General features: G+C 44.8%; 2 protein-coding genes across 8 annotated transcripts in view; one reads left to right on the top strand and one right to left on the bottom strand.

The window, feature by feature from the left end:
• LOC135905116 (uncharacterized) overlaps positions 1–5,864 on the bottom strand; it is a 595,563-nt gene extending 589,699 nt beyond the window's left edge. For 4 of the 7 annotated variants that reach the window (XR_010565325.1, XR_010565321.2, XR_010565324.1 and 1 more), the window contains exon 1: positions 5,613–5,864. The gene's annotated coding sequence lies outside the window, so the exon portion shown is untranslated. The remainder of the gene's footprint in view (positions 1–5,612) is intronic. The other 3 variants (XR_011515102.1, XR_010565320.1, XR_011515101.1) reach the window with 3 other exon arrangements.
• Positions 5,865–5,935: 71 nt separating this feature from the next.
• Positions 5,936–19,804, top strand: eIF3e (eukaryotic translation initiation factor 3 subunit e). Its single transcript, XM_065436108.1, has 12 exons — positions 5,936–6,094; positions 6,471–6,588; positions 6,671–6,788; positions 6,897–6,942; positions 8,512–8,616; positions 10,081–10,206; positions 12,054–12,178; positions 13,013–13,130; positions 15,471–15,682; positions 16,135–16,237; positions 18,318–18,446; positions 19,660–19,804. The coding sequence occupies exons 1-12, from the start codon at positions 6,005–6,007 to the stop codon at positions 19,684–19,686; spliced, it is 1,317 nt and encodes a 438-aa protein (XP_065292180.1). The 5' UTR covers positions 5,936–6,004; the 3' UTR covers positions 19,687–19,804.
• The last annotated feature ends 3,820 nt before the right edge of the window (positions 19,805–23,624 follow it).

Here is a 23,624-nt window from a genome sequence, read left to right as displayed (position 1 = left end):
TCCAGATTCCAGAGAACCGACCTGTACCAGTACTGAATGTCGACATACAAAAACGCGCCAGTGAGCGTACCACTGTTTCGCCTAATCAGGTTTCAAACAAGCAGTCACTTATAAAAAAATATGTGTGCATGTAGTATAATGCCGGCTCACAGGTACACCTATAAGGCATGCATACGTTTCATGAGAATAGCGCGTGACTTTCAATGACTTCTTTCATTGACTCATGATGCGCATCCTCCTCCGTATGTGCATTCCGGCGTAGCTTTGTGAACGGTGCGTAACTGCGTTAACATAAACATACTGCGTGAGATTCGGAGTGTGTGTCCTGCGGGGTAAATAAACGCGAGCGTTGCATCAGACTACACGTTGCGTGTAGGATGAAAACAAACACAATTGCACGCTAAGACATGTTTGAGTACAGCTGGACTGACACGCGGGACAACCGGGTAGACAGACTATAGGGCGTCGCTGAATGACTGTCGCCGAACTGTCTTGCTTTTGTCGCGCGCGTGTTTCAGTGCAGCTGTTCAAAACTCGTCTCATATATGAACCGACTAGCTCTGTCAAATATACTATTCTGCATACGCAACGCATTTAGTTGTACTGCATCTAATTAAGAGCGCCATTAAAGTTTCGCTAAGGGTTAGCTTCGTGCAGTTTAGTACACGAGCGTTAGGTCTGCATAATGGTTTGTCCTTTCTGGGTACGTACTCGTGCGTATTGTGTGTCCGCATCCGGCACCCACCTCACTAAACTCGTGATCAAACGAGAACAGGAAATAACATTCATTTCTTTCTCTTTTCTTCTTTTTCGTTCTTCTTTCTTTCTTCCTTTCTTTTCTTTTTAAATCTCTTTACTCGTTTCGCATGCAGCGCACGTGCGAGCGATATACGAACTAGGCCACGAGCCGCGTGCAACGAGACACGTCGCAGCGTGAAATTCGAGCCGCCGAGAGATAGATTCGCGACAAGGCAAGGATTTCTATAAACGTCCAGGTGCACCCGCTCCTTGGAACGCGTACGCGACGACGCTGTCGTATGCAAAACCACCACGTGCAGCGCGGACACCGCGGCGTCTCGAGGGAGTGGCCGCCGCCTGCGAGCGCGGCGCCACTCCCTCCCTCTCCGACAGCAGCGCCGCGTCGCGGCGTCGAGACACCCTAACGGCGTGAAAGGCGCCGGGTGGGAAGCGAGCGAGCGAGCCCGTAAGCAACGGGAAAGTGTAGGGTTTCCTCGCTTTTCGTATGTGCGTGACATCCGATCCGAGGCGCGCTCGATTGTCCGGCGCGCACTGCGAAGGCTACGAAACTTCGGCGAGAGCTCCGCGCGCAGCATTGAAGCGTCAGTGTGTACGCGGGGCGACATGTAGCTTCCACCCTCCCCCATCCCGTTGAGCTACTTCGTGTGAAATGCAAATGTTGCGAAAACGTATATCACGCCCCGAAGTTATCCGGAATGCACACCTCAGCCGAACTATACAGTCTAAGCTTGGTCACATTATGAATTTAGAGGGGGAACCGAAGAGAACAGTAGTTTCGGCTATATTATTAAACTACTCTTCGGGAGTACCAAGAAAGTGGGCCTTACCCTGAAAGGAGGCTTGGTAAATCCAGAAAAAAACGCAAAAAGACGGTAGGCGAAGCCGTGACGCCACATATTTTGATGGGATTTCTTCAGGCCTATTGTATCATAAAGGAGCCTCAGATTGAACATAGCAAGATTCAAGAACTTTTACTGAGCCTCAACGGCCCATGCAAATACGAAACAACTAGTTTGAAATCTATGACGTCACGCCATCATCATCATCAGCCTGGTTACGCCCACTGCAGGGCAAAGACCTCATACTTCCCATACCTCTCCGACTACCCCGGTCATGTACTAATTGTGGCCATGTTGTCCCTGCAAACTTCTTAATCTCCCCACCTAACTTTCTGCCGCCCCCTGCTACGCTTCCCTTCCCTTGGAATCCAGTCCGTAACCCTTAATGACCATCTGTTATCTTCCCTCCTCATTACATGTCCTGCCCATGCCCATTTATTTTTCTTAATTTCAACTAAGATGTCATTAAGTCGCGTTTGTTCCCTCACCCAATCTGCTCTTTTCTTATCCCTTAACGTTACACCCATCATTCTTCTTTCCATAGCTCGTTGTGTCGTCCTCAGTTTAAGTAGAACCATTTTCGTAAGGCGCCAGGTTTCTGCGCAGTACTTGAGTACTGGTAAGACACAGCACAGTCACATGGCTTTATTCGTATTTTGCGGGCTTTCTTTAAACGCCGGAAAAAATCACCACGCAGCATGAACGTTGCCAGAAAAAAAATGGATCGGTCGTTTTCGCATGCCCTCTACAACGTAACAAAACGCAGTTGGCCCTAAAGTAAATATTAAAAATTGCATTACTGATCTTAGTTAATCAACCAATTCAATGCAATACAAAAGATATCCCAAGGAGCGCCACATTACGGCAAACCGTACGTCGTTGGTCATTCAGTTGCGGTTGACCACTTTTTTGAAATCCCTGGTTCATGTTACGGGAAACACCCTGTGTGCGCGCGCGCGCGCGTGTGTGTGTGTGTGTGTGTGTGTGTGTGTGTGTGTGTGTGTGTGTGTGTGTGTGTGTGTGTGTGTGTGTGTGTGTGTGTGTGTGTGTGTGTGTGTGTGTGTGTGTGTGTATACCCTGACCGGCTTCCCGAAACTTCACACCATCCTTCCTCCGTGCTTCACACACATGCACTTTTGTTCCACTTTCACACTCCTGATGCTAACGTATTAAAAGCATAGAACGCTGACATGGTGCCAATGTTCGCCTGTCTTTCGTAATCGGGAATTCAGCAGCAATCCGACGTTTTTACACCACATGCCCCAACTATATCGAAGCCCACGCGTCAATTTTTCCTTCTTACGTTTAGTGCAACGCAAAAAGCTAAGTAGGCAGCTTATGCCTTTCAACCTAACGCCTTGAGGACTAGCAGCAGAAAGACAAGAAGCGGCATCAAGTGTTATATATAGGTGTTCTGAGGCGGCATCCTGCGCCGCTGATTCTACACCGTCGTTCTGACTTGCAGTAGGTAGAGAGCGTAAGGATGCTTATCAGCGACAGACCTCCGTGACAACCATAACTACCAATCCCGGAGGCCCTGTGTTGCACCACTATTTTTCCTCTTGCCAGCAATGACTCCAGGCTGTAGCGACAGATGGCGCTGCAGTAGACTGGCGTGCTAATAATAGTATGATAGCAAGAGCCTAACAGCAAGGGGCCGCTTGAGGGTGTGTGTATGAAAGGATGCTTATCAGTGACCATATAGTGAGAGACTCTAGGTCAGCGACGGAACGATGTCGCCATCTGCCACTATAACGTGCTAAAACCAGAGAGTTTCGTGAGAAACTCTATGGCTAAAACCAAACGTGGCGCGTTCCAGCGTGAAGCGCGTACGTGGAACTACAGTGTACTAGAATAGTGGAGCTACTGTAAAGTAGCAGTCTAATTTCTATTTTCTTCTACCAGGGGTGCTCAACGCGAATAAATATTTTAACTATGTATTAATCGCCAAACATATTTACCACGTCATTTTTACAAAGTAAGTAGATCATTGCTTTGTTAGAGTTCTGTTATTAAAGTCTGTGCTTTATGGCCGTAGTGACGTTCGATAAGCAGCAGCTCTACGGTGCATACATGGAATGGGGCAGTGTATCCTCTGTACGGAAAAACAACGGAAGAACTGGGGACGTTTCTGCGATGACGCCACCAGCAAGCGCTGCAACCGACTGGCGTGCTTAGCGCGCAAAATTTAAACACGTTGTTCAAAAAAACTTCATTTATAAACTAAAATGCTCTCAAAACACAACTGAAGTTCTTATAATTACCAAAAAAATAAATAATACAAACTGTTAAGATACATCAATAACGCCATCTATGCTTGCACGTTTCCGAACACAAATCATGCCGTGTTCCTGATCGTCTGCTCAGCCAATGGCTCAGCGTTTCGGTTGCAAAAGACAAACTCGTCTGCTCAGCCAATGGCTCGGCGTTTCGGTTGCAAAAGACAAACAAACTCGTCTGCTCATCCCGTTCGGTAAGCACGCATATGTTTTTAGTATTTCGAAAGACACGAGGATGAAAAGCCCGGAAAGAGCACGTGCACTGTGCCTGGTCGGTTGCACGGGATTTTTTTTCATTTTGTATCAGCCAGTAAAGCGGTCCCCAGGTTTCAAAAATAAAAAAATGCTTTGGGACGAATGCAGCCACCAACGTTTAGATATTTCGTTCCGTAAAAGGCCGCCGAAGGGCAAGAATACACTGCAGCCAATGTGCCCGATCTGAAGCAGCCCGGTGTTGTGATCGTTATGCAGGAACCTCAATGCACACGCGCACACGCGCACGCATGCACGCACGCGCGCACACACACACACACACGCACACGCACACACACACACACACACACACACACACACACACACAATCGGCGATCTCCCAACGTACATGCATGACCTCCGTGACAACCATAATTACCGATCCCGGAGGCCCTGTGTTGCACCATTATTTTTCGTCTTGCCAGCAATGACTCCAGGCTGTAGCGACAGATGGCGCTGCAGTAGACTGGCGTGCTAATAATAGTAAAATAGGAAGAGCTTGGTGGCGCAACCCACCGCCCCGTTCCAAAGGGGACGCTCATAACATCCATCCACTTATCCGTGCTCCAGCACTCCCCGCCGTCCTCGCAAAAAAAAAAAAAGAGGCGCGTTTTCCCAAAGGTTTTCCCCGCCGGACGATACACTACCCTATGCCAGTACACCATAGCAGCTCATTGGTATCGATTGCAGTACGGGTCGTTTATCGATTTAAATTGTACAGCGGTAATATTTGCGAATGGGGTGGCCGTGTCGTTTGAGCAGCATCAGGTAGATTCGTTTTAATTAGACGTCAAAAATATTAGCTCATAATAAATAACAATAGCTGTTTTCTGGAGCTGCCGGCAGGCGGCACCACAAGTTTATGTTTGGCCATCGCGGCAATTTGCTCGCATCCCCATAAGTGCAGGCAAGTTCGCGCTTCTTCCTTAAAAACCAGGCAGTTAACTTTGCCAAATGTTATACCAAACGACGTGTACTCCAAAATTCCCTCTTTCTGCAAAAATTTGAGCAAGAACAGTGCAGCGGTGAGCGCAAAACCATTTTCGAACGTACGCAGCGAAATATACAGGCCCCTGTATGTGTGCCACGAAGGCAACCTTAGTGGCACACTTGCTAAATAGCTGGTACTTACGAACGTGCACACTATAGATGAAAGGAAGAAAAACAGAACACGCACGTTAATGTCACCAACATGAGTTGCGTTACTTGGGGTGTTACGCAATTAAATGCTACCCTTGCCCTGTCGGGATAGCAGACGAACACTTTCTCGTTTTTCTACTTTCACCTGAGAAGTTGAGAACTAGCCAACCTCATTGCATTATTACATGAAGTCGATTGAAAATATGATCTCTGTGGGAGATCTGGGCAGCCAATCTGTCAAATATACGAGCTTTCTTTCGGTGTTACACATTCAGTTTAGTTCCACCTTACTTCTCTGGTGCCTATCGCAGTGCTATCAAAGAAACCACGCTAGCCTACTTACCGACATTCGTCCTTGAGCTTGGCGAACTGCAAACTGTAACGGTGTTCTTTTTTAAGGAAGCAGAGAACAAACACTGAAAACATGTCGCAAAAAGGACCAAATACGTCAAACTTCGCGCTCCAATTCAGCTGATTGGTTTCAGTTTTGCTGCTTGCAGCACCCCTAACGGGATATATCTGAAGCCCACCATTCTGTCTGTTTAATACTCACAACAAAAGTGTCTTTAGTTCCTGAAGCACTACAGTAATAAGCTTCGCAAAAAAAGTAGCCTTCTAGGTAATGGTTGCTTACAACTAACTTGTCATGAAACACAGGTTGTTTGATGATTGTTTGAGAAGTTTAGCAGTGGATGCCAGCGTTGTCTGGCAACCAAGTCTCCTTTCACAGCCAAAATGGCCGAGTGGGACTTGACTTACACAGTCGGCCAGTACATTGACCGGCATATGGTATTTCCGCTGCTGGAATTTCTTCAGAACAAGAGTGTAAGTGTTCATAAAGCCTGCACGCTTTCTTGAACCAAGTTTAGTTGTGTGATGCCGTCTGACTGCTATTATTCCGCGAGTTAACCCGTTGTCATGCCGTCCCTGCCTCCCATGTTGTTCCTGGTTGTGCGTGTCAAAACAACGTGGCTTCGTTAATATTGGGGAAACTTTCTTGTAGAAATGCCCTTTGTCGCGTTGTTTTTGGCGGAAATCACTTGGTTGTTTATGTCAGGAGTGAACGATTGCTGAAGTTTTCAATTGTGAGCTTCGTATCCGATGAAATGACTGCGCTAGACGTATTAATTCTGCCTCCCTCCCATATTGCGTGATCACGATTTACCTAATCACTTTACTATTTGGTTACGCCGCCTTCCAGATCTATAATGAAGATGACCTCCTCAAAGCCAAGCTGGACTTACTGCAGAACACCAAGATGGTGGACTTCAACATCGACGTCTACAGGATGTGCTATCCGGACGCTGAAGTTCCTCAAGGTAGCCCACCCGTTCCCTAGTTCTGTAAAGCCTTTAAGCTTGCTTAGAAGGTGGAAAAAAAATTGCAATGCTTTCTTCTTAGATATGATCCAGCGACGAGGCGAGGTCGTGCAAACGCTCGTAGTCTTGAAAACTGAAACGCTTGCTCTGATCGAAGCCTGTCAGGACGATGAAGTGTGCAAAACCATCCAAGGTTGCCGGTAAGTTCAAATGGGAAAGCGATAAGTTGCGTTATTATGCGACGTCTGCTAGTAGTTGATGTCGACCGAATCGACTTTCGTTTTGACAATGGCGCTCTTTTCGATCAGGGACAGCCGGCAGGTCCTGGAACATTTAATGCAGATCAGCAACCAAGTAAGTAGTCTTGTGTTCTTAAGCATACAGTTGTGCCACTTTCCATTGACCATTCGAGTGGCTTCACACCTTTTCTCAGTGCTAGAAGTGACTGAAGTTGTATCGGCGCATGGCCGGCAACTTTTCCTGTGTTGCCGTAGCAGCTCCAATTCAAGGTACTTCTCTCACCCCTGCCGCTGTCACTGTAGCCCACGAAATGTGACATCAACGTAGGTGGTTCAGTGACTGCGGCAGCTGCATTTCAGTTATGCCAAAATGCACGGACTCTCACGCAGTAAGATTTAGGTGCATGTTGGAGAACCCTAGGCGGTCAAAATTTATCCAGAGCTCTTCGCTGCAGCATCTCTTATAATCCTTGTGTTTTCACGAGAACGCAAGTACTGTGATGCTTCATCATAACCAACACGTTTCCAAGTCATTACTCCTTGAATTCTCAAGGAAACAGTAAATTCTAACGGAATATGTATGAAAAGCTTGTTTTCTACATATTCTATGCTAAGAATAAAAGAAAAGTTGGGCAAAACTTACCTGTTAGGGATGATTAGCTACGATAACGTGATTAGCATTTAAGTGGATATGCATACATCAGTTTGCGATGGGAAGTTTTTGATTTGTAGATATTGTAATGATTGTGTTATGTAATTGTGTAGAGTAAGTTGTTTGTTTGGGCTTATACCCGGTGACCTAAGTTGTCTCCTCAGGAAGACTGCAGCTAGCTTGTACTTACTGGCCAAAGCTAGTAGACAACCTGAATAGCTGGGAAAAACGACGTAAGGAGGCTAGAGAGATGGACACAAAGTTAATGAGGCAGGATAAGAACGCTAATCTAATCGCATTAGTAAATCGGGAAGCATAGCGTAACGCTGTGTAATTCAAGAGGAAAGCAACTCGAACGCATGAGAAAGTAACCTCCCTGTAGCGTTTTGAGGTCGTTAACATGAGAGAGCAAGTGCTGCTGCATTGTCATCGAGTGTTTCCAAGTCACGACACCTGAAATCCTGAAATATGGGATGCTAAAGAGCCCATTAATCAATCAATCCACTAAACATGAGAAACATGTCACCATTGTTGGAGAATCGTTAAACGAACCTGTTGACATTTTATGCAAATAGCTACAAGTGACAACTTCAAGTAGCAATGATTTCAGATCCGCAGCTTGTGTCATACCCTCTTTGCATGTGTCTTAAAGGAATAAAAAAAACATACTCAACGTGCTAGATTCACCAAGTAGTATGGCTGCTGCCATTTCGTGTAAACAGTCTTAAATAACTTGCTAAGCGATTGAGTAGCACACTGATGAGTCTAGTTTGCCAGTACCTTGTGGTTAGCAGTGTTTTTACTCCGATGAACTGAACTCTTCGCCAGCTTCTCGGGTCTGCTCAATGGCAATGGTTCAGACTTGCTCATGTTGGTGAGAAGGCTTATTGCTCCATTTTAGAATAGCATACACAAGCTAATAACATACATAAGCTAATAGCATCATGTGCACGCGCTGTGTTTGTTATTGCATTTCTGTGACTTACACATGCCAGCTCGTTAGCACTGACCATGCTCGTCCCCCAATTGCAGATCAATCCAGAGATGATTGACCGCCTGTACGCCTACGCGAAGCATCAGTATGAAACAGGTGGCTATACAGGTGCCGGAGAATGCCTGTACCTCCATCGTTTCTTGGTGAGCGCTGCTGTCTGTTTCTGTAGAAGTGATCAGCCATAGCCGTACCAGGGAAGCCTCAAAAGGAAATATGTACAGCTTGGGTAAAGTCTACTTGCAACAAATAAATAAATAAAAGAGGTATATTTACATTATTTGATATATGTGAGTGATGGCGTTCACAACTGCAAATATGATCAACCGAAAAGCTTCTAAGAAGCAAGCGTTTTCGATCATCTGGTGCAACACGATAGTGATGACGATATAAGAAATATGTTGCCAGATGCACGTATAATTTTGGGTTTCTTGAAGGAGACAAGTGTGATGATCGCAACACCACACTGACAAATAAATTAATTTCTTTGTCTGAATCGAGATGACAAGTTGGTATGTTGGCTGCCTAAAAAATGAGGTTCCCTTGATAAATAACCAGATGTTATTGAACAGAAGTTTCCTGCTCTGTGTGTACTTGATGGACTGCTGTACAGTCCATTGTGTACATGCTGCATGTACAGCATGTACAGCGGTCACGTTTATAGGACAGGAGATCTACGAGGAAAAAAATGCATTCCCTTTAAGCCTAGGCAATAGACCTTGAATTCATAGTTTCAGTCTGTAATACTTTCTATCACCTGTGCAGTGAGTCATTTAATTAGGAGCGCCATGGTGTAACGGAGCATAAATCCACATTTGTCGTGGAAGCCGTGTTTTGTAAATTTTCTCTTTTTTTGTTTGTTTGCAGACTGTACCGTCTGTCAGCAATTTGAAATGTGGAAGCATTGTGCAACCCCTTCGGTCACAATATTAAGATTTGTTGTTTGTGTCGGCGCATCTTCGCACAGTTCTCTGTTCTCCCTGTGTTGTTCACCACACAGTAATGAGGAATGCTTTCACTCTGCAATCAAGCGCAAACATTTCATGTAAAGCATGGCGTCTAACATTTTATGCTAGTGTCGAACCATATCGAAAATTGGCACTATTGATGACTTCGGCGAGAATCGTCACCATGAAGCCATAGGAAGCAACTGGCTCAAATGATGACATGTTCAAGTTCAAGTAATGACATGTAAAATTGTTTGTGCTCTTTTTTGTTTTTGCTATTTACCATATACACTCGAGTAGGGGCCGCACTCGTGCAAGAGTCGCACCCCTAAAATCACAGGTCCAAAATCTGAAAAAGAAAAATGAAATGTCTGAGGACAATGTCCATGTCATGCAGTGCCTTCTTTGGTGTGGTCTCGGTACATGTGTTCACCCTTTTGGTCCAATGGGATCGTGTGGATTACGCAGGGCCTCAAAAATTAAATGGAAATGGCTTGACCTTATTGAAAGGGCTGCATATCGTCAAGATCACAAGAAAAAAAAAAAGTACAGCCTTTATATGCGTGTGTGCGGCATCTTTCATTCTACCATGTGAGTGGTTAGAATCTGTCCAGTTGTGAAGCGGTGTTGTCTTGCAACCTGTTGCAATCTTGGCAATTTCAGATCTCCAACAATGACAAAAACTACCTGAACAACCTGTGGGGCAAGCTGGCCTCCGAGATCCTCATGCAGAACTGGGACGTGGCCCTCGATGAACTGAGCCGGCTGCGAGAGTACATAGACAACAATGTAAGCTGCCTGTGAAGTTTGTCACCCTTTCTTTATCATCTTTATGAGCTGCATTACATTCTTCAAAATCAATGCAATGTGAGCTTACTCATATCACTTTTTTTTCTGGGCCGTGTCATACTTGGAAAATACAATTGCAACTTTTCTATTCTGTGGTTAAACTACTAACTTCCTGTATTTATTCAGATATAGGCTGACTTTTCTTTTTTTTTCAGAGATGTCACACAAGATAAGCTATTGACCTATTATTCGTGACCAAAGATTCTCGACCTACATTCGTGAACGAAGCGAGCAGAAATACTGAGCTAATGGATAACCTCCGTCATGTCCGCGTTAAACTACTCTGAATGTTGTCCAAACTGTGTTTAAGGAAAGCTGAATATCCAACTCACTCGACAACACCGAGGATGACTTCATTTGGGGTGCCAAGGATGCCTGTGAAGCATCCAACGGCTCCTCTGGCAGTTCCGATGAGGATGCCGCTTGTGGCATCAGCTAGCGAGATTTAGTAGCCGAGCTTATGGTAAATACAGGTGTGTCATTTTCAGAGTTTTTCATTCTCTCTGCTTAGATATGGGTCAGCCTATATTAATATCATAATTTTGTATTTATCGGCGAGTTCAATAATACATAAGAGTCAACCAATTTACGTTTGACCTATTCTCGAGTAAATACGGCACACAGGTAAAGCTCGACATAACAAAAGTATTCAACTTTTCCTAACTTCTTGTCCATAGAACACCATGTATTTGGAACCTCAATATAACCCAATTTCACGGACACTGCGAGGGAATACCGAAACAATAAATGGAAACTTCCGTGACACATGAAATGAAAGAAGGTTCTGCTTGATATATTTTTAATGGTACTGAAACACCTAAGATGTAGGGGCATTCGAATAGGAAAATCATTTAGTAAAGTTGAGTACAAATATTTAAAAATGTTTTCTTTATAACGTATTGAATCAAATACTGAATGTCTTTTTTAAGAAGAAAAAAAGGAAGAGCACACCACTGCAGTGTAGACACAGTAAAAGTTACGATAAAATATCTCGCCTAAGGTGATGTAAACTATCCATGGCTTCGTACACTCATGCACGAGTACACAACGACTCAAATGCGTGCACACTCATTTCACAGGTGTGAGATCAAGTGTTGGTGAGTGATGGCAGGTGTGTGATAGACGTATGAACTAGTGATCCAAAACTATTGGTAAATTGACTATTGATAGTATCGATAATTTTGTTTAACTATCCATAATTTAAAAAGCACTAGCAATAGCACTATCAATATTAAAATATTTTGCTATAAAAGCGTTCATAACGTAACAAAAATTATCAGTACTCCTGCAATCCTTGGGTAATGATAGTACTAGAAATTTTGTGAAAACTGATCGTGACTAACCCTCATTTTATGCAATCGAGAAATTGTAACATTGCGAGTTTGTGTTGCAGTGTTTACATATGGTACATCGTGCGACCTTACATTATCAATAGTGCACTGTTGACAGTACTATGAATAGTTTGATAGTAATTAAACTATCTACAGTTTGGCATCACTAGTATGAACGGGAGTTAGTGCCGGTGAGTTTTGGATGAACATGAATATGGGAGTAGCGTTGAATATAATTGGGTGCCAATAAGTATGAACGGAAGTGACCGCTAACACGAGTGAGCATTAATGACTATGAGGAGACTGGAGGTGGGGGAACGTGAAGGAGTGCTGGCGAGTGAGCGAATGCACTGACATTTCTGGTAAAATGATGTTGCTTCGCTGGCTTGGTTTCTTGGAGAAGCATTCAGAATGGGAAAGGCAGTTTCCGATTTCTGCCTCCCCTCTTCTGTGCAGAATTTCTCGTCGCCGCTGCATTCCCTGCAGCAGCGTACCTGGCTCATCCACTGGAGCCTGTTTGTCTTCTTCAACCATGCCAAGGGCCGGGACCTCATCATCGAGCTCTTCCTTGGACAGCCTCAGTAAGCCCCGTCCCGTGCTATTGGTAACTTGTCAAGAAAGTCGCCCAATTTAGTGAGCTTTTGGCATACCTGCCGACTTTCCCAAATTTTCCATAACGTTTACAAATTAGTGCTCATTTTATGAATGATTGAGTTGACTTAAAAAAAAAATTATGTCACAAGAAAATTTCGCTCGGCCTCTGGACCTTCCACTCGAAGTCTCATTGTGGTGAAAGGACACTGGAAGGGTATTTATTGCATGCAAGTTTATAACAGAGAAGTTCCTGGAGCAGGTGAAAGGAGCAGCAGCAAAGTGTTTGAAAAGGTCGCTGTGATCAAAATAATAACAATAAAAATAAATAAAAAGAAGTTGTGTGTCAAGTCCTTACTGTTCAGAGTTTGCAGCTGCTTGTGTGCCTCATCTAGTGGTAGATAATCATTAACAAAGCGTGTATGTATCCCTCGAAAGGCGGTGGCTCAGGGGACTAGCTTTAAAAACATGAACTCCCAAAGTGTCATGTCCGCGGCATTTTACTAAGTTTTATAGTTCACAGGTTTGCAGGCTTTGCTTTTTAGTCTCGTTAACAGCAACTACTGTATATGTTTTTGGAGTCTTGGCGACATCTTTAGTGGCATAAACATCCAATGAGTTTTCCCTAGTATATTTCTTCAATGGAATTTGCCTAAGTTCCTAGCCTCGCCCTCGTTTTATTCCAAAGGCAGCATTCAGTGCAGTGCAACTTTAGCTTACGGATTGAAACACTTTTGTAATTTCTTGCAAAGCACGGTCACATCTATGTTATAATATATAGATCTCTCTGTATATTTTTTTCCTTCCTCTTGCTCCTTGTCAAGGTATCTGAACACCATACAGACCATTTGTCCGCACATCCTGAGGTACCTGACATGTGCCGTCATCACCAACAAGCAGAAGCGAAATGCGCTTCGTGACCTTGTGAAGGTCATTCAGCAGGTAAGTCCCATTATTATTGCTACGGTAGGTTGTGTGTAGTTGTTTAGAAAGTAGGAAAGTGGCAGCGTGGATTGGAGAGTTACATGGGCAGTTGATCTTCTTGTGGAGATTATACTCCATTTCATACTTGGCAAGCAAGGCAGTGGAGGCTACAAAAATACCCTGATGAGGCTGACGAAAATGAGTGAATTACCTGATGGGTCGAATTAAGCAAGCTGCCGAAAAGATGCCCACACGCACCGCTGATATTCATTTGGAGGTATTCGCCCGACTCTAACACGCCCCCGAATCTAATGCGCACCCACTTTCTATGTCTCCGAAGGAGGAAAGTAATGTAGAAATTATATTAAAGCTCCCAAACAAAGAAGAAATGTTGTGCATACCTGAGTTTTTACCAAGAAAGATGGGCAAGGGTCTAATATGTGTTGCACAAGGGCAGCCCGTTTCCCAAAGTCAGTTTCGCTGCAATACATTCATGTTATGGAGTAAAGCATACCATTGTCACAAACATTGATTTGGTTTCTAAGTCCGACTGTACACTGCAGTTAATTTATGGCCCAGTATTCTTTGAAAAAAAAAAAAAAAGAAAGATGCATGTAAAAATTGGGTAAACGTCATAACAGAACATAGTGAACTACCACTCTTAGGAGTGTGCAAATGTCAAATTTTCAATTTCGAAGTGGATTCTTGGGGGTATGTTAAAGATTCCCTGGTGGTCAAAATTAATCTGGAGTCCCCCACTACAGCATGCCCCATAATCAAATTGAGGAGTTGGCACATAAAACCACAGAATACAAATGCAATACAAAGCGGATTCTAATAATGAAAACCAAGTGCGAATTGAATAGAATATTAGGGTAGATGCTTGGGCGAGTTTGTTGTGGTTCACAATGACGAGTGAAGAGAGCTCTGTATGCCTGCTTTGTTCTTCAGGCCGCGAGTAGTTACAAAGGAGTTCTGTAGATCCAATACCAATGCTGGAATCTATCTGAAGTGAAGCTTTGTTCAGCGAAAGACAGAGAGAGAGGAGAATGTATTCACAAAACGCAGAGTCTTCCGGTCTGCTACTCTGCTCGGGGGAGAAAGGGAAGAGGAGAAAAATAGGAGACTGAGGGCTAATGACAGCCAGCAGGATGCAATTATGTGCATGTTCGTGTTTGAAGGGCCTGTTCGCAGCCTTGAATCTAGGCCTGGGTTAACCCAATAATGTGAGAGAGCCTTGATGGCTTCGCTTCATTGGTATGTCCAGTCAATGGCCCAGCAACACTTTTTCACTGAATGGCCTGTTGTTATTTGGCGCTAATGAAGAGACCAATGCCTCCCGTTCGCCATCGTATTGTGGACAAGCAACAAGTATATGCACTCCACTGTCTCGGTTACTTTGGACATACCATCTCCATCTGACGAGTCCGCATGTCGGATGCAATGCAAATATTGTTGCGTTAACAAAACACCGAGCCTGTCCTCTGATGCAATATGCCAAAAACTATATTAACGGTGACGCTCCTTTTAAAATGAAGGGAGGGTGGTGTGTATATGCAAATGAGGTAGCCTGGTTGAGCAACAAGTGCAAGCAATGCATGGATGAAAAGCTCCAAAGAAGGTTGCCTACCCGAGCCGACAACCGTAATTTTTTTCCTTTTGGTTTTGCCCTGGAGGGAAGAAAAATTGTAATGTTCTACTTCAGCTCTGGTTAGAGCAAAAATAAAATGTTTTTTTCACTGTTTTTGCTTTTAGCTTCCGGCTCAATACCCTCAATACCCTCAGTAAATGTGTTTTTCTAATCGAATAACTGATTTGAATAGAATATTCAGTGTTTAAAATGTTTGCACGCTGCTAGGCATTATTGCTTGAAAATTTTCTTAGGGCGGGTTCAAAATAGGTCTTTTCGATGGGAGGTGACGTTCAACGCATTTGCTCTCTTCTAAGCCCTGCCGATACATGCTGTAACTAATGGTGTCACTATTGAAGTCGCCATAGGGGTCAACACGTGTGCACGGCGACTTATTTAAGTCATGCGGCAAAGGCCAATTTTAGGATAGTGCACAATCTGGTTGCTGCTTGACGGTTGAGCGAAACCAATATTTTAGTGTGTTGGGTGGGGCCCGATACAGGACCGGGAGTGGGCTACAACCCCACAATTTCATTTATTCCCTGCTCGTAAAGAGCCGACAGTCTTGATCGCATAGCTGGAGCTGCACTCCAACCAGTGACAAAACGCACGAAGGAGACGGAAAATTTGAATGGAATCGCTCGGTTATCTCGGCCTCGACGCATGACTGATAGAGAGTTTGTGTTGCTTACGTTACCAACCCCCTTCTGTGAACCCTTGATGCGCAGGAGTCGTACACCTACCACGACCCGATCACCGAGTTCGTGGAGTGCCTGTTTGTCAACTTTGATTTTGACAAGGCTCAGCAGAAGCTGCGCGAGTGCGAGGTGGTCCTCTCGAACGACTTCTTCCTGGTGGCCTGTCAGGACGACTTCATCGAGAACGCCCGCCTCTTCATCTTTGAGACCTTCTGCCGCATCCACGAGTGCATCTCCATCAAGTACATCTGCTGACTTTCGAAACATAAGGCTTCATAGGCTGTGTTACAATACCTGCTGTGGACGGCTAATTAGACAGTGGCCATCTTAAGTTGACAAGTCATTCCTTTGTCTGTCCATCTTCTTAGCGTCAGTTTTGTTCATTAGTGCCACCATGACTCCTAAGGCACTTTTGAGTAACCTTTCTACAAGCGTTTTTCTTTATCTGTGAAATAATGTTTCAGACCCACATAGCTGTTTGAGCAGTGTGTTGATACTTTTGGGTCGGCACTCATAACCCTTCAGAATTGGAAAAGCATAAGCCTTCCGTACTTCCAGCGATATCTGTCCAACAAGATGACAAGATTACCCATGTAATTCTATATATCCCATAGTTCTAGCTGTTTCATCTTCTATTTAATTGCACTGCATAATGTCTCATTTCTGTGTGCGTGTGTTTTTTTCTTTTCTTCAGTATGTTGGCCGAGAAGCTCAACATGACGCCTGAAGCTGCCGAAAAGTGGATCGTCAACTTGATCCGCAACGCCCACCTTGACGCCAAGATCGATTCAAAGCTGGTGCGTATTTTGCCCGGTCATTTGCTACAAATGTGCTTTTTCAGGTCGAGCTGACCTTTTTGTACGCCTGTGTGGTAGAGACTATTGGATAACTGTTGTATGCTGTGCTCATTGCAGCTCTTGGCTGTGTTTTCCTTCCCTTGGCACCTATTCTGTTTCTTAAACAGACCGCATGTCATCCCTTCTATTCAAAACATTAACTGCCCAGCGTCTCTTCTACCTTACGTTCACTACTGGGACGTCTACCTGCATTTTACAGTTTCCGACCTATAATTCAGTCGCCGATAATTCGGATGTGTGGAATATCTGGACAGTTTCGCATTGCCCCTGGCGCCATAGACTTAACGTGTAAGGATGACCGAAATTTCTGACACCTTAATGTGGCACCGTATGATAATTCAGACTCCACCTGCGCGACCACATGCCAGTTCAGCCATCGGGTCGAGCAGAAAGCGATATTTTTGTTTTTATGTGTCACTGGCATGGTCACTGGCCATGTGACCATGACTCTTGGAACCAATACTAGCGAAGCCTAGTTGATCCAGGACAATGGAACAAGCCAGGCCAAGCTGCTTAATGCTGTAAAGGCTGTTGTGCGAATGCTGAGAGCTCCATGCGTTTAACATTTGTTCCTCGTGGTAAATAATGACAATATCTCGGCCGACTGATTTTTCTTGCCAAGCATTGTCGGGCAGCTTCAAGTGACGACAACACATTCCTCAATTTGTGCGCTGATCAGGGAGGTGATTAAGTGAGGGACGCAGTCACGACAATCTTGCATACAAGATTCAAGCCAGTAAGGCTTGCCAGAATTTGCTCTTTTGCCTGCACGGAATGTGACTGCAGCAATGCCACTACCGGCTTCACAATGCTGCCCTTTGGGGCCTGGGTACTGCCCCAACAAGGAGTGGATTGGTGACTTTGATCACAGTGTGTTGTGGAGGAGATATTGGTGGGCTAGTTGGACGGCATTTTTTTTGCCGTGGGAAACTCGAACGCAAGTGAACGCAACTCGAAACAACAGTGCAAACTTGGTATCGCACGTGCAGCCAACAGCACTTTACGAGAGAGCGAACGTGCACGTAACCTTAACTGCTTCGCAAATGCACTCCGTCATAGGACACCAGTGTAAATAAAAGTTGGCGCGAGCTAGCTAAACATTTGGGCAGCTGTACGTGCGTTTTAACCCTGTAATGCCCAAACACAGTTCCACATCAAGGAAACTCGCGAGAGCTTGTTCACCTTTATTTCTGGCTGTGGAAAGCACATTTGAAGAAAGAAAAAAGACACTTATTAAGTTAGAAATTAGTACACTATTTGACTGCTAATTGGTGTGTTGAACTATCCCTAGCTGAAACTGCACTCTGGCATATCAGTAGCATGCCAGTTTTGAGGCATCAAACTCAACACAGCATATGCATGTGATCCATAGGAGCATCACAGGGTTAAAGGGACAATAAAGCGAAACAATAAATCAGTTTAGACTAATGCAGCATTGTTTGATAACCCTGCAGGCAGTCATTTCAAAAAGATAGTTTGATTATTAGATGAAAAAATGAAGTTCCAAGTATCAGTATTTGAATTTCGCGTCGAAACCCCAGTGCCGGTACGTTAGCGTGACGTCAGGGATTCCAAAGTATGTTTTCGCATTTGGGACGCGTTGGCTGAGTAAAGGTTCCTGAAACTTGCCATGTTTAATATTTGGTTCCTTTAGAACACAATGTAGTCAATCTGTACCGCTATATATAATTAGTAGGCCCCAGAAAATGCCATCAAAATCCAAGACGTCACAGCCCCCAGGTGCGGGAAGTAGGCGTCGCCACCCATATTTCGTTTTTGCGCTTTTTCTGGCTTACCAGACGTCTTATCGTTGTAAAAGTGGTGTTTTTGGTGTTGTAGAACGGTAATTTACTGATGCAGAAGAAATAATTTTTCCCTTTAGTGTCCCTTAAAGGTAGCATGTGTACAAGCGCTTGACCTGCAGCAGTAGAGCTTTAGTTGCAGTTCATTTACAGGTGTTTGTAACTTTCAGTGTTTGCACCTGTTTTCTAATAATGCTCCGTTGTGTTCTGCTCTGCAGGGCCACGTAGTGATGGGAACACAGGCCGTGTCTCCGTACCAGCAGCTGATCGACAAGACGCAGGCCCTGCACTTCCGTTCTCAACAGCAGATCGGCCACCTCGAGCACCGACTCAGCAGCTCCGACCGGGTACGGGCACTAAATTTGTGGGCATGAGGCAGTAGCGCGGCACTGGTGCAGCACTAGTGGCAGACTCGCAGCTCTGGTGGAGTATGGGCGTTAAAGTGGGCATGGGGGTGGTAGCGTAGCACTAATAGTGAACTCTGCTTCTTCGTTAGACCAAAGCGCTGAAATCAGTATGAGGTGGCAGTGTAGCCCCAGTGTAGCACCTGTGCGGCACTGGTGTCACACTGATGCAGCTCTAATTTCCTTGCCCCTCAGTGAGGCCCCCAAACAAAGAAAAATCCTTTGCAGCTGCATGCCAATCTGAATAACTGATGGAACAGATAGCAAAGCTGTATAAGCGAGTTTTCGCACCCTTCGGAAGCACCAAAGGTCTGTTTGCTCAGCCACAACCTCACTGGAATGCGTCTGCTGCATTTGAGCGGGGTTCCCTACGTGGTGCCAACTTTCATTGCTGCAGCCAAACAAGCGCCTAGCTTACCTCCAATGTGGTGCTGTTGTAAGGCAACAAGGGAAACGAATGTACGGATTACCTGTTTAGAAAAACTGCATGTAGTATATATAAGTTGTCTGTTCGAAAGAGATGTACGCAAGGTAACCCTTGTTTTATAATCATTGATCATTACATTTCAATGTGAATTCAGGACACACATTGCAGTGTGTTTACATTTGGTATCGACCGTGCCGTCACACACGGGCCTTTGCCTCACGGGAACCATTCTGCAACTCTCACAGCATCGCTGTAAAAAACGGCAGATAAAAGAAAACCTTTTCATTCTGTAATAGGCACGTGAAACGAATGACAAGAGAGACAATAACAAACAAGATGCCTTTGCCATCTGCTCTAACAGGTGTTTCAAATGGCCGTTTAACTCAGTGCAAGAGAGATCAAGAGCCTTTCTTTCATTTTTATTATTTTTTCGCATCATTTGCTGCATTGAATGACAAAATCTATGCAATAATAGGAGGCCGTAAGTGAAAGTCTTCTGAAAGGTGGAGGCTATGCTGTTATGATTTTTGACTCGCAGCTTCTAACCAGATGCTCACTAAACCCTTGTTAGTGGTTATAGAGCTCTGCAAAAGGCATTCTGCTCATCGTTCATATTCTAAGAAACTGCTCACTTTGAAGTGTGGTGATATATCAGCCAATGTAAATGCAGTAACACTGGTATTGCCGAATATAATGTTCCTTTTTTTGTGTTTTCTTTCTTCATTTCAGACGTCACATTGGGGAGCCCAGAACTGATGGGGAATGTCAACATAGAGATCCGTTTCCAGAAACTGAGGTTCAAAAAAGGCTTTGTTGCAAACAACCTGTGCCAATGGACCAATCTTTCGAGAAACAAAGAAGTTACTTCCTCTTTTGTGTGTGTATCATCATTCTTATTTTGCCATGAACACGGGCAGGCATTCAAATGATTTGAAGCAGGCATAGTGAGAACGTACTGCTAAGGTTTCCTTTCATGAGAGCTTTCGAAGGTACACTAAACACCAACATTAAGTGTAGCTGGGCTAGTAGCTAAACCAGTTAGTTACTAAACCAATTCAATTCTATCACTGGAGATCAGTGACTTCAATGGCCAATTTCACAATGTTGATACATACCACTGCCCAGTAGGCAGCCCCAAGCGAAAGAGCCTTAATTAATCGGTTGTGGTTTGTTTGTGCAGCAAAATTAATTTTCAGTGCAACTTTTGGTAAGCAGTGTTGTGCATGTGGCATAAATTCACCTTTTGCTGGCCCCCTCCCTCGAAACGTGCGTGCGGCTCGCAATTAAAGGGCATCAACATAATTTTTGAGGTCAGAGCACCTCACATTGCTGCATTTACAATCCCGCAGTGCTGAAGGGTGATAACTGAAAGAAGTTGCTCGCAGCTGTCTGCCAGTGTGTCTATGTTTGGACTGCGAGTGGGTCTATCTGCCTTTCTCGCGGTGCTACGGTTCTGCACCCTTCCCTAGTGGGTTAGTCTCAAAATGTTCTGGAAGGGTCGAGCGTGCGGCGTGATCTTGGGGGAAAGTTTCCCAGGAAAAAAAAAAGCGCCCATACATGCGCTGCTGCAAACACTCGTGCCGTCTCATCATCATCATCAGCCTGGTTACGCCCACTGCAGGGCAAAGGCCTCTCCCATATTTCTCCAACAACCCCGGTCATGTACTAATTGTGGCCACGCCGTCCCTGCAAACTTCTTAATCTCATCCGCCCACCTAACTTTCTGCCGCCCCCTGCTACGCTTCCCTTCCCTTGGGATCCAGTCCGTAACCCTTAATGACCATCGGTTATCTTCCCTCCTCATTACATGCCCTGCCCATGCCCATTTCTTTTTCTTGATTTCAACTAAGATGTCATTAACTCGCGTTTGTTCCCTGACCCAATCTGCTCTTTTCTTATCCCTTAACGTTACACCTATCATTCTTCTTTCCATAGCTCGTTGCGTCGTCCTCAATTTGAGAACTCTTTTCGTAAGCCTCCAGGTTTCTGCCCCATAGGTGAGTACTGGTAAGACAGAGCTATTATATACTTTTCTCTTGAGGGATAATGGCAACCTGCTGTTCATGATCTGAGAATGCCTTCCTCGCGCACCCCAGCCCATTCTTATTCTCCTGATTATTTCCGTCTCATGATCCGGATCCGCCGTCACTACCTGCCCCAAGTAGGTGTATTCCCTTACGACTTCCAGTGCCTCGCTGCCTATTGTAAATTGCTGTTCTCTTCCGAGACTGTTAAACATTACTTTAGTTTTCTGCAGATTCATTTTTAGACCCACTCTTCTGCTTTGCCTCTCCAGGTCAGTGAGCATGCATTGCAATTGGTCCCCTGAGTTACTAAGCAAGGCAATATCATCAGCGAATCGCAAGTTACTGAGGTACTCTCCATTAACTTTTATCCCCAATTCTTCCCACTCCAGGCCTCTGAATACCTCCTGTAAACATGCTGTGAATAGCATTGGAGATATCGTATCTCCCTGCCTGACGCCTTTCTTTATAGGGATTTTGTTGCTTTCTTTGTGGAGGACTACGGTGGCTGTGGAGCCGCTATAGATATCTTCCAGTATTTTTACATATGGTTCGTCTACACCCTGATTCCGTAATGCCTCCATGACTGCTGAGGTTTCGACAGAATCAAACGCTTTCTCGTAATCAATGAAAGCTATATATAAGGGTTCATTATATTCCGCACATTTCTCTATCACCTGATTGATAGTGTGAATATGATCTATTGTTGAGTAGCCTTTACGGAATCCTGCCTGGTCCTTTGCTTGACAGAAGTCTAAGGTATTCCTGATTCTATTTGCGATTACCTTAGTAAATAGTTTGTAGGCAACGGACAGTAAGCTGATCGGTCTATAATTTTTCAAGTCTTTGGCATCTCCTTTCTTATGAATTAGGATTATGTTAGCGTTCTTCCAAGATTCCGGTACGCTCGAGGTCATGAGGCATTGCGTATACAGGGTGGCCAGTTTCTCTAGAACAATCTGTCCACCATCCTTCAACAAATCTGCTGTTACCTGATCCTCCCCAGCTGCCTTCCCCCTTTGCATATCTCCCAAGGCTTTCATTACTTCTTCCGGCGTTACCTTTGGGATTTCGAATTCCTCTAGACTATTTTCCCTTCCATTATCGTCGTGGGTGCCACTGGTACTGTATAAATCGTGCCGTCTACCGCGTTGAAACTCCACTGGTAGCTGTGCGTCGGTGCGGCGCCGAAAGCCTCCACAGTGTAAGACTGCAACTCCACTTTGAAACAGAAAGTGAGCAGGACACTGGTCCAAACTGCACCGTGAGCCATGCAGTTGCCACCTTTCTTCGACGGCAACACCTAAAGACGTGACGTTGTTGACAAAACCTTCTCGCAGCATTGGCCCACACTGGCTGGTGGTGGCAGCACACGCCTGACTTTACGTACTTGTTTAAGGCGTGGTAAAACTGAGTCGACACGAGACTGACAAGACGCTCACGCCTACGAATGGCCAACTATTTAAGTGTGTCGCTGAGACAATTTTACCATACAAGGCAGATGACGCAACCGACAAGCGCAAGTTGTACTGCGACGGGCTTTCTTGTTGACTGCACCAATACAAACAGTGTGCCGACAATCATTTGACCGATCCCCGTGCGATCGGCTGTCGAACTGACAACGCGATAGCCACCGTGCCGTCGCTTGTATATGTAATTAATTGCGCTCAAAAGGCGCCGTCGAGTTCGTGCGCCTGCTACCGGCAGATCTGAATGTGTTGTTATGCTGACACATTTCTTAATTTCAGAGATGCTGTCAAACGAGAAACAGTACACAGTGCATTCAATACAGCAGCGTAAACAATCACCTCACTCAGTTGTACCAATGGTAGGGTGGCTAGATGGGTGTTAATGGTGTCGGTGATGGTATCCACGTTTTCACGATGCCAACACTAATGCGGTCTATAAATGGGCCATTATGCCAGCACAGTTTTCTCTAATAGTGCTTTATGACACGCGCAAACTGTAAGTATGATGAAGTAAAAGAAAAGCGAGAATCAGTAAACTGACAGCCCATAACAGGTGTATCTGCTTGAGGAGTTTCTGTTGTTTAAGTGGCTCAGCTACTCGTACTGACTCGTCTCGGGGTGGAACGATGCAACTCGTATGCAGATACCTGCATGTTGCGTCATTTTTTTCACATCAGCAATGCACCTTTTCTCCAATATTTGATACTAACAACGCTCTGTGGCCGTAGACATCGATGTCGACAAGTGCACCGCTTTGGTAAATCTGACGTGTAAAGCTGCGCTCGAACACTTCTCGAATATACATACGAAACGTCTGAAGATATGTGTAAAAAGAATACAATAAGCGAGTTGCAAGTGAAAAAATCAGCGACAGTAAGGCAGCCGCATTAGCAGACAAAACTCGGTGTGCCTTTATCGACTGCACTGTTAGCTGCACTCAGGCCTGCTCGCTAAGTAGTTGGCGAGTGCTAAATTGCTGTTAATGGCTCGGAGAAGCCCTTCACAATTATTCACGATCCACGAAACGCACAATTGACACATCCTTAACCCTTTCAGGATCAACGACTTAAGTATACGGCGCCGTAAACAAGTCCAAAATTGTTGATGTCATATATTTATGGCGCTGTCTGTACATTTAAAAAGCGCGCCAATTTCCCCATTTTTTCTTTCCTGGCACGTGCTGCCACTATGGACTACAGGG

The sequence above is a fragment of the Dermacentor albipictus genome, chromosome 6 (assembly GCF_038994185.2).
Source record: "Dermacentor albipictus isolate Rhodes 1998 colony chromosome 6, USDA_Dalb.pri_finalv2, whole genome shotgun sequence".
In the NCBI taxonomy this organism is placed as follows: Eukaryota; Metazoa; Arthropoda; class Arachnida; order Ixodida; family Ixodidae; genus Dermacentor; species Dermacentor albipictus.
This window is presented reverse-complemented; position numbering and strand designations above follow the sequence as displayed.

What these genes read in the sequence shown, in the direction of transcription:
- eIF3e (XM_065436108.1), top strand. Translation starts at nt 6,005, where the DNA reads ATGGCCGAGTGGGACTTGACTTACACAGTCGGCCAGTACATTGACCGG. An exon ending in AATTTCTTCAGAACAAGAGT is followed by an intron (nt 6,095 to 6,470) that starts GTAAGTGTTCAT and finishes GCCGCCTTCCAG; the next exon opens with ATCTATAATGAAGATGACCT. An exon ending in CTCTTCCTTGGACAGCCTCA is followed by an intron (nt 12,179 to 13,012) that starts GTAAGCCCCGTC and finishes CTCCTTGTCAAG; the next exon opens with GTATCTGAACACCATACAGA.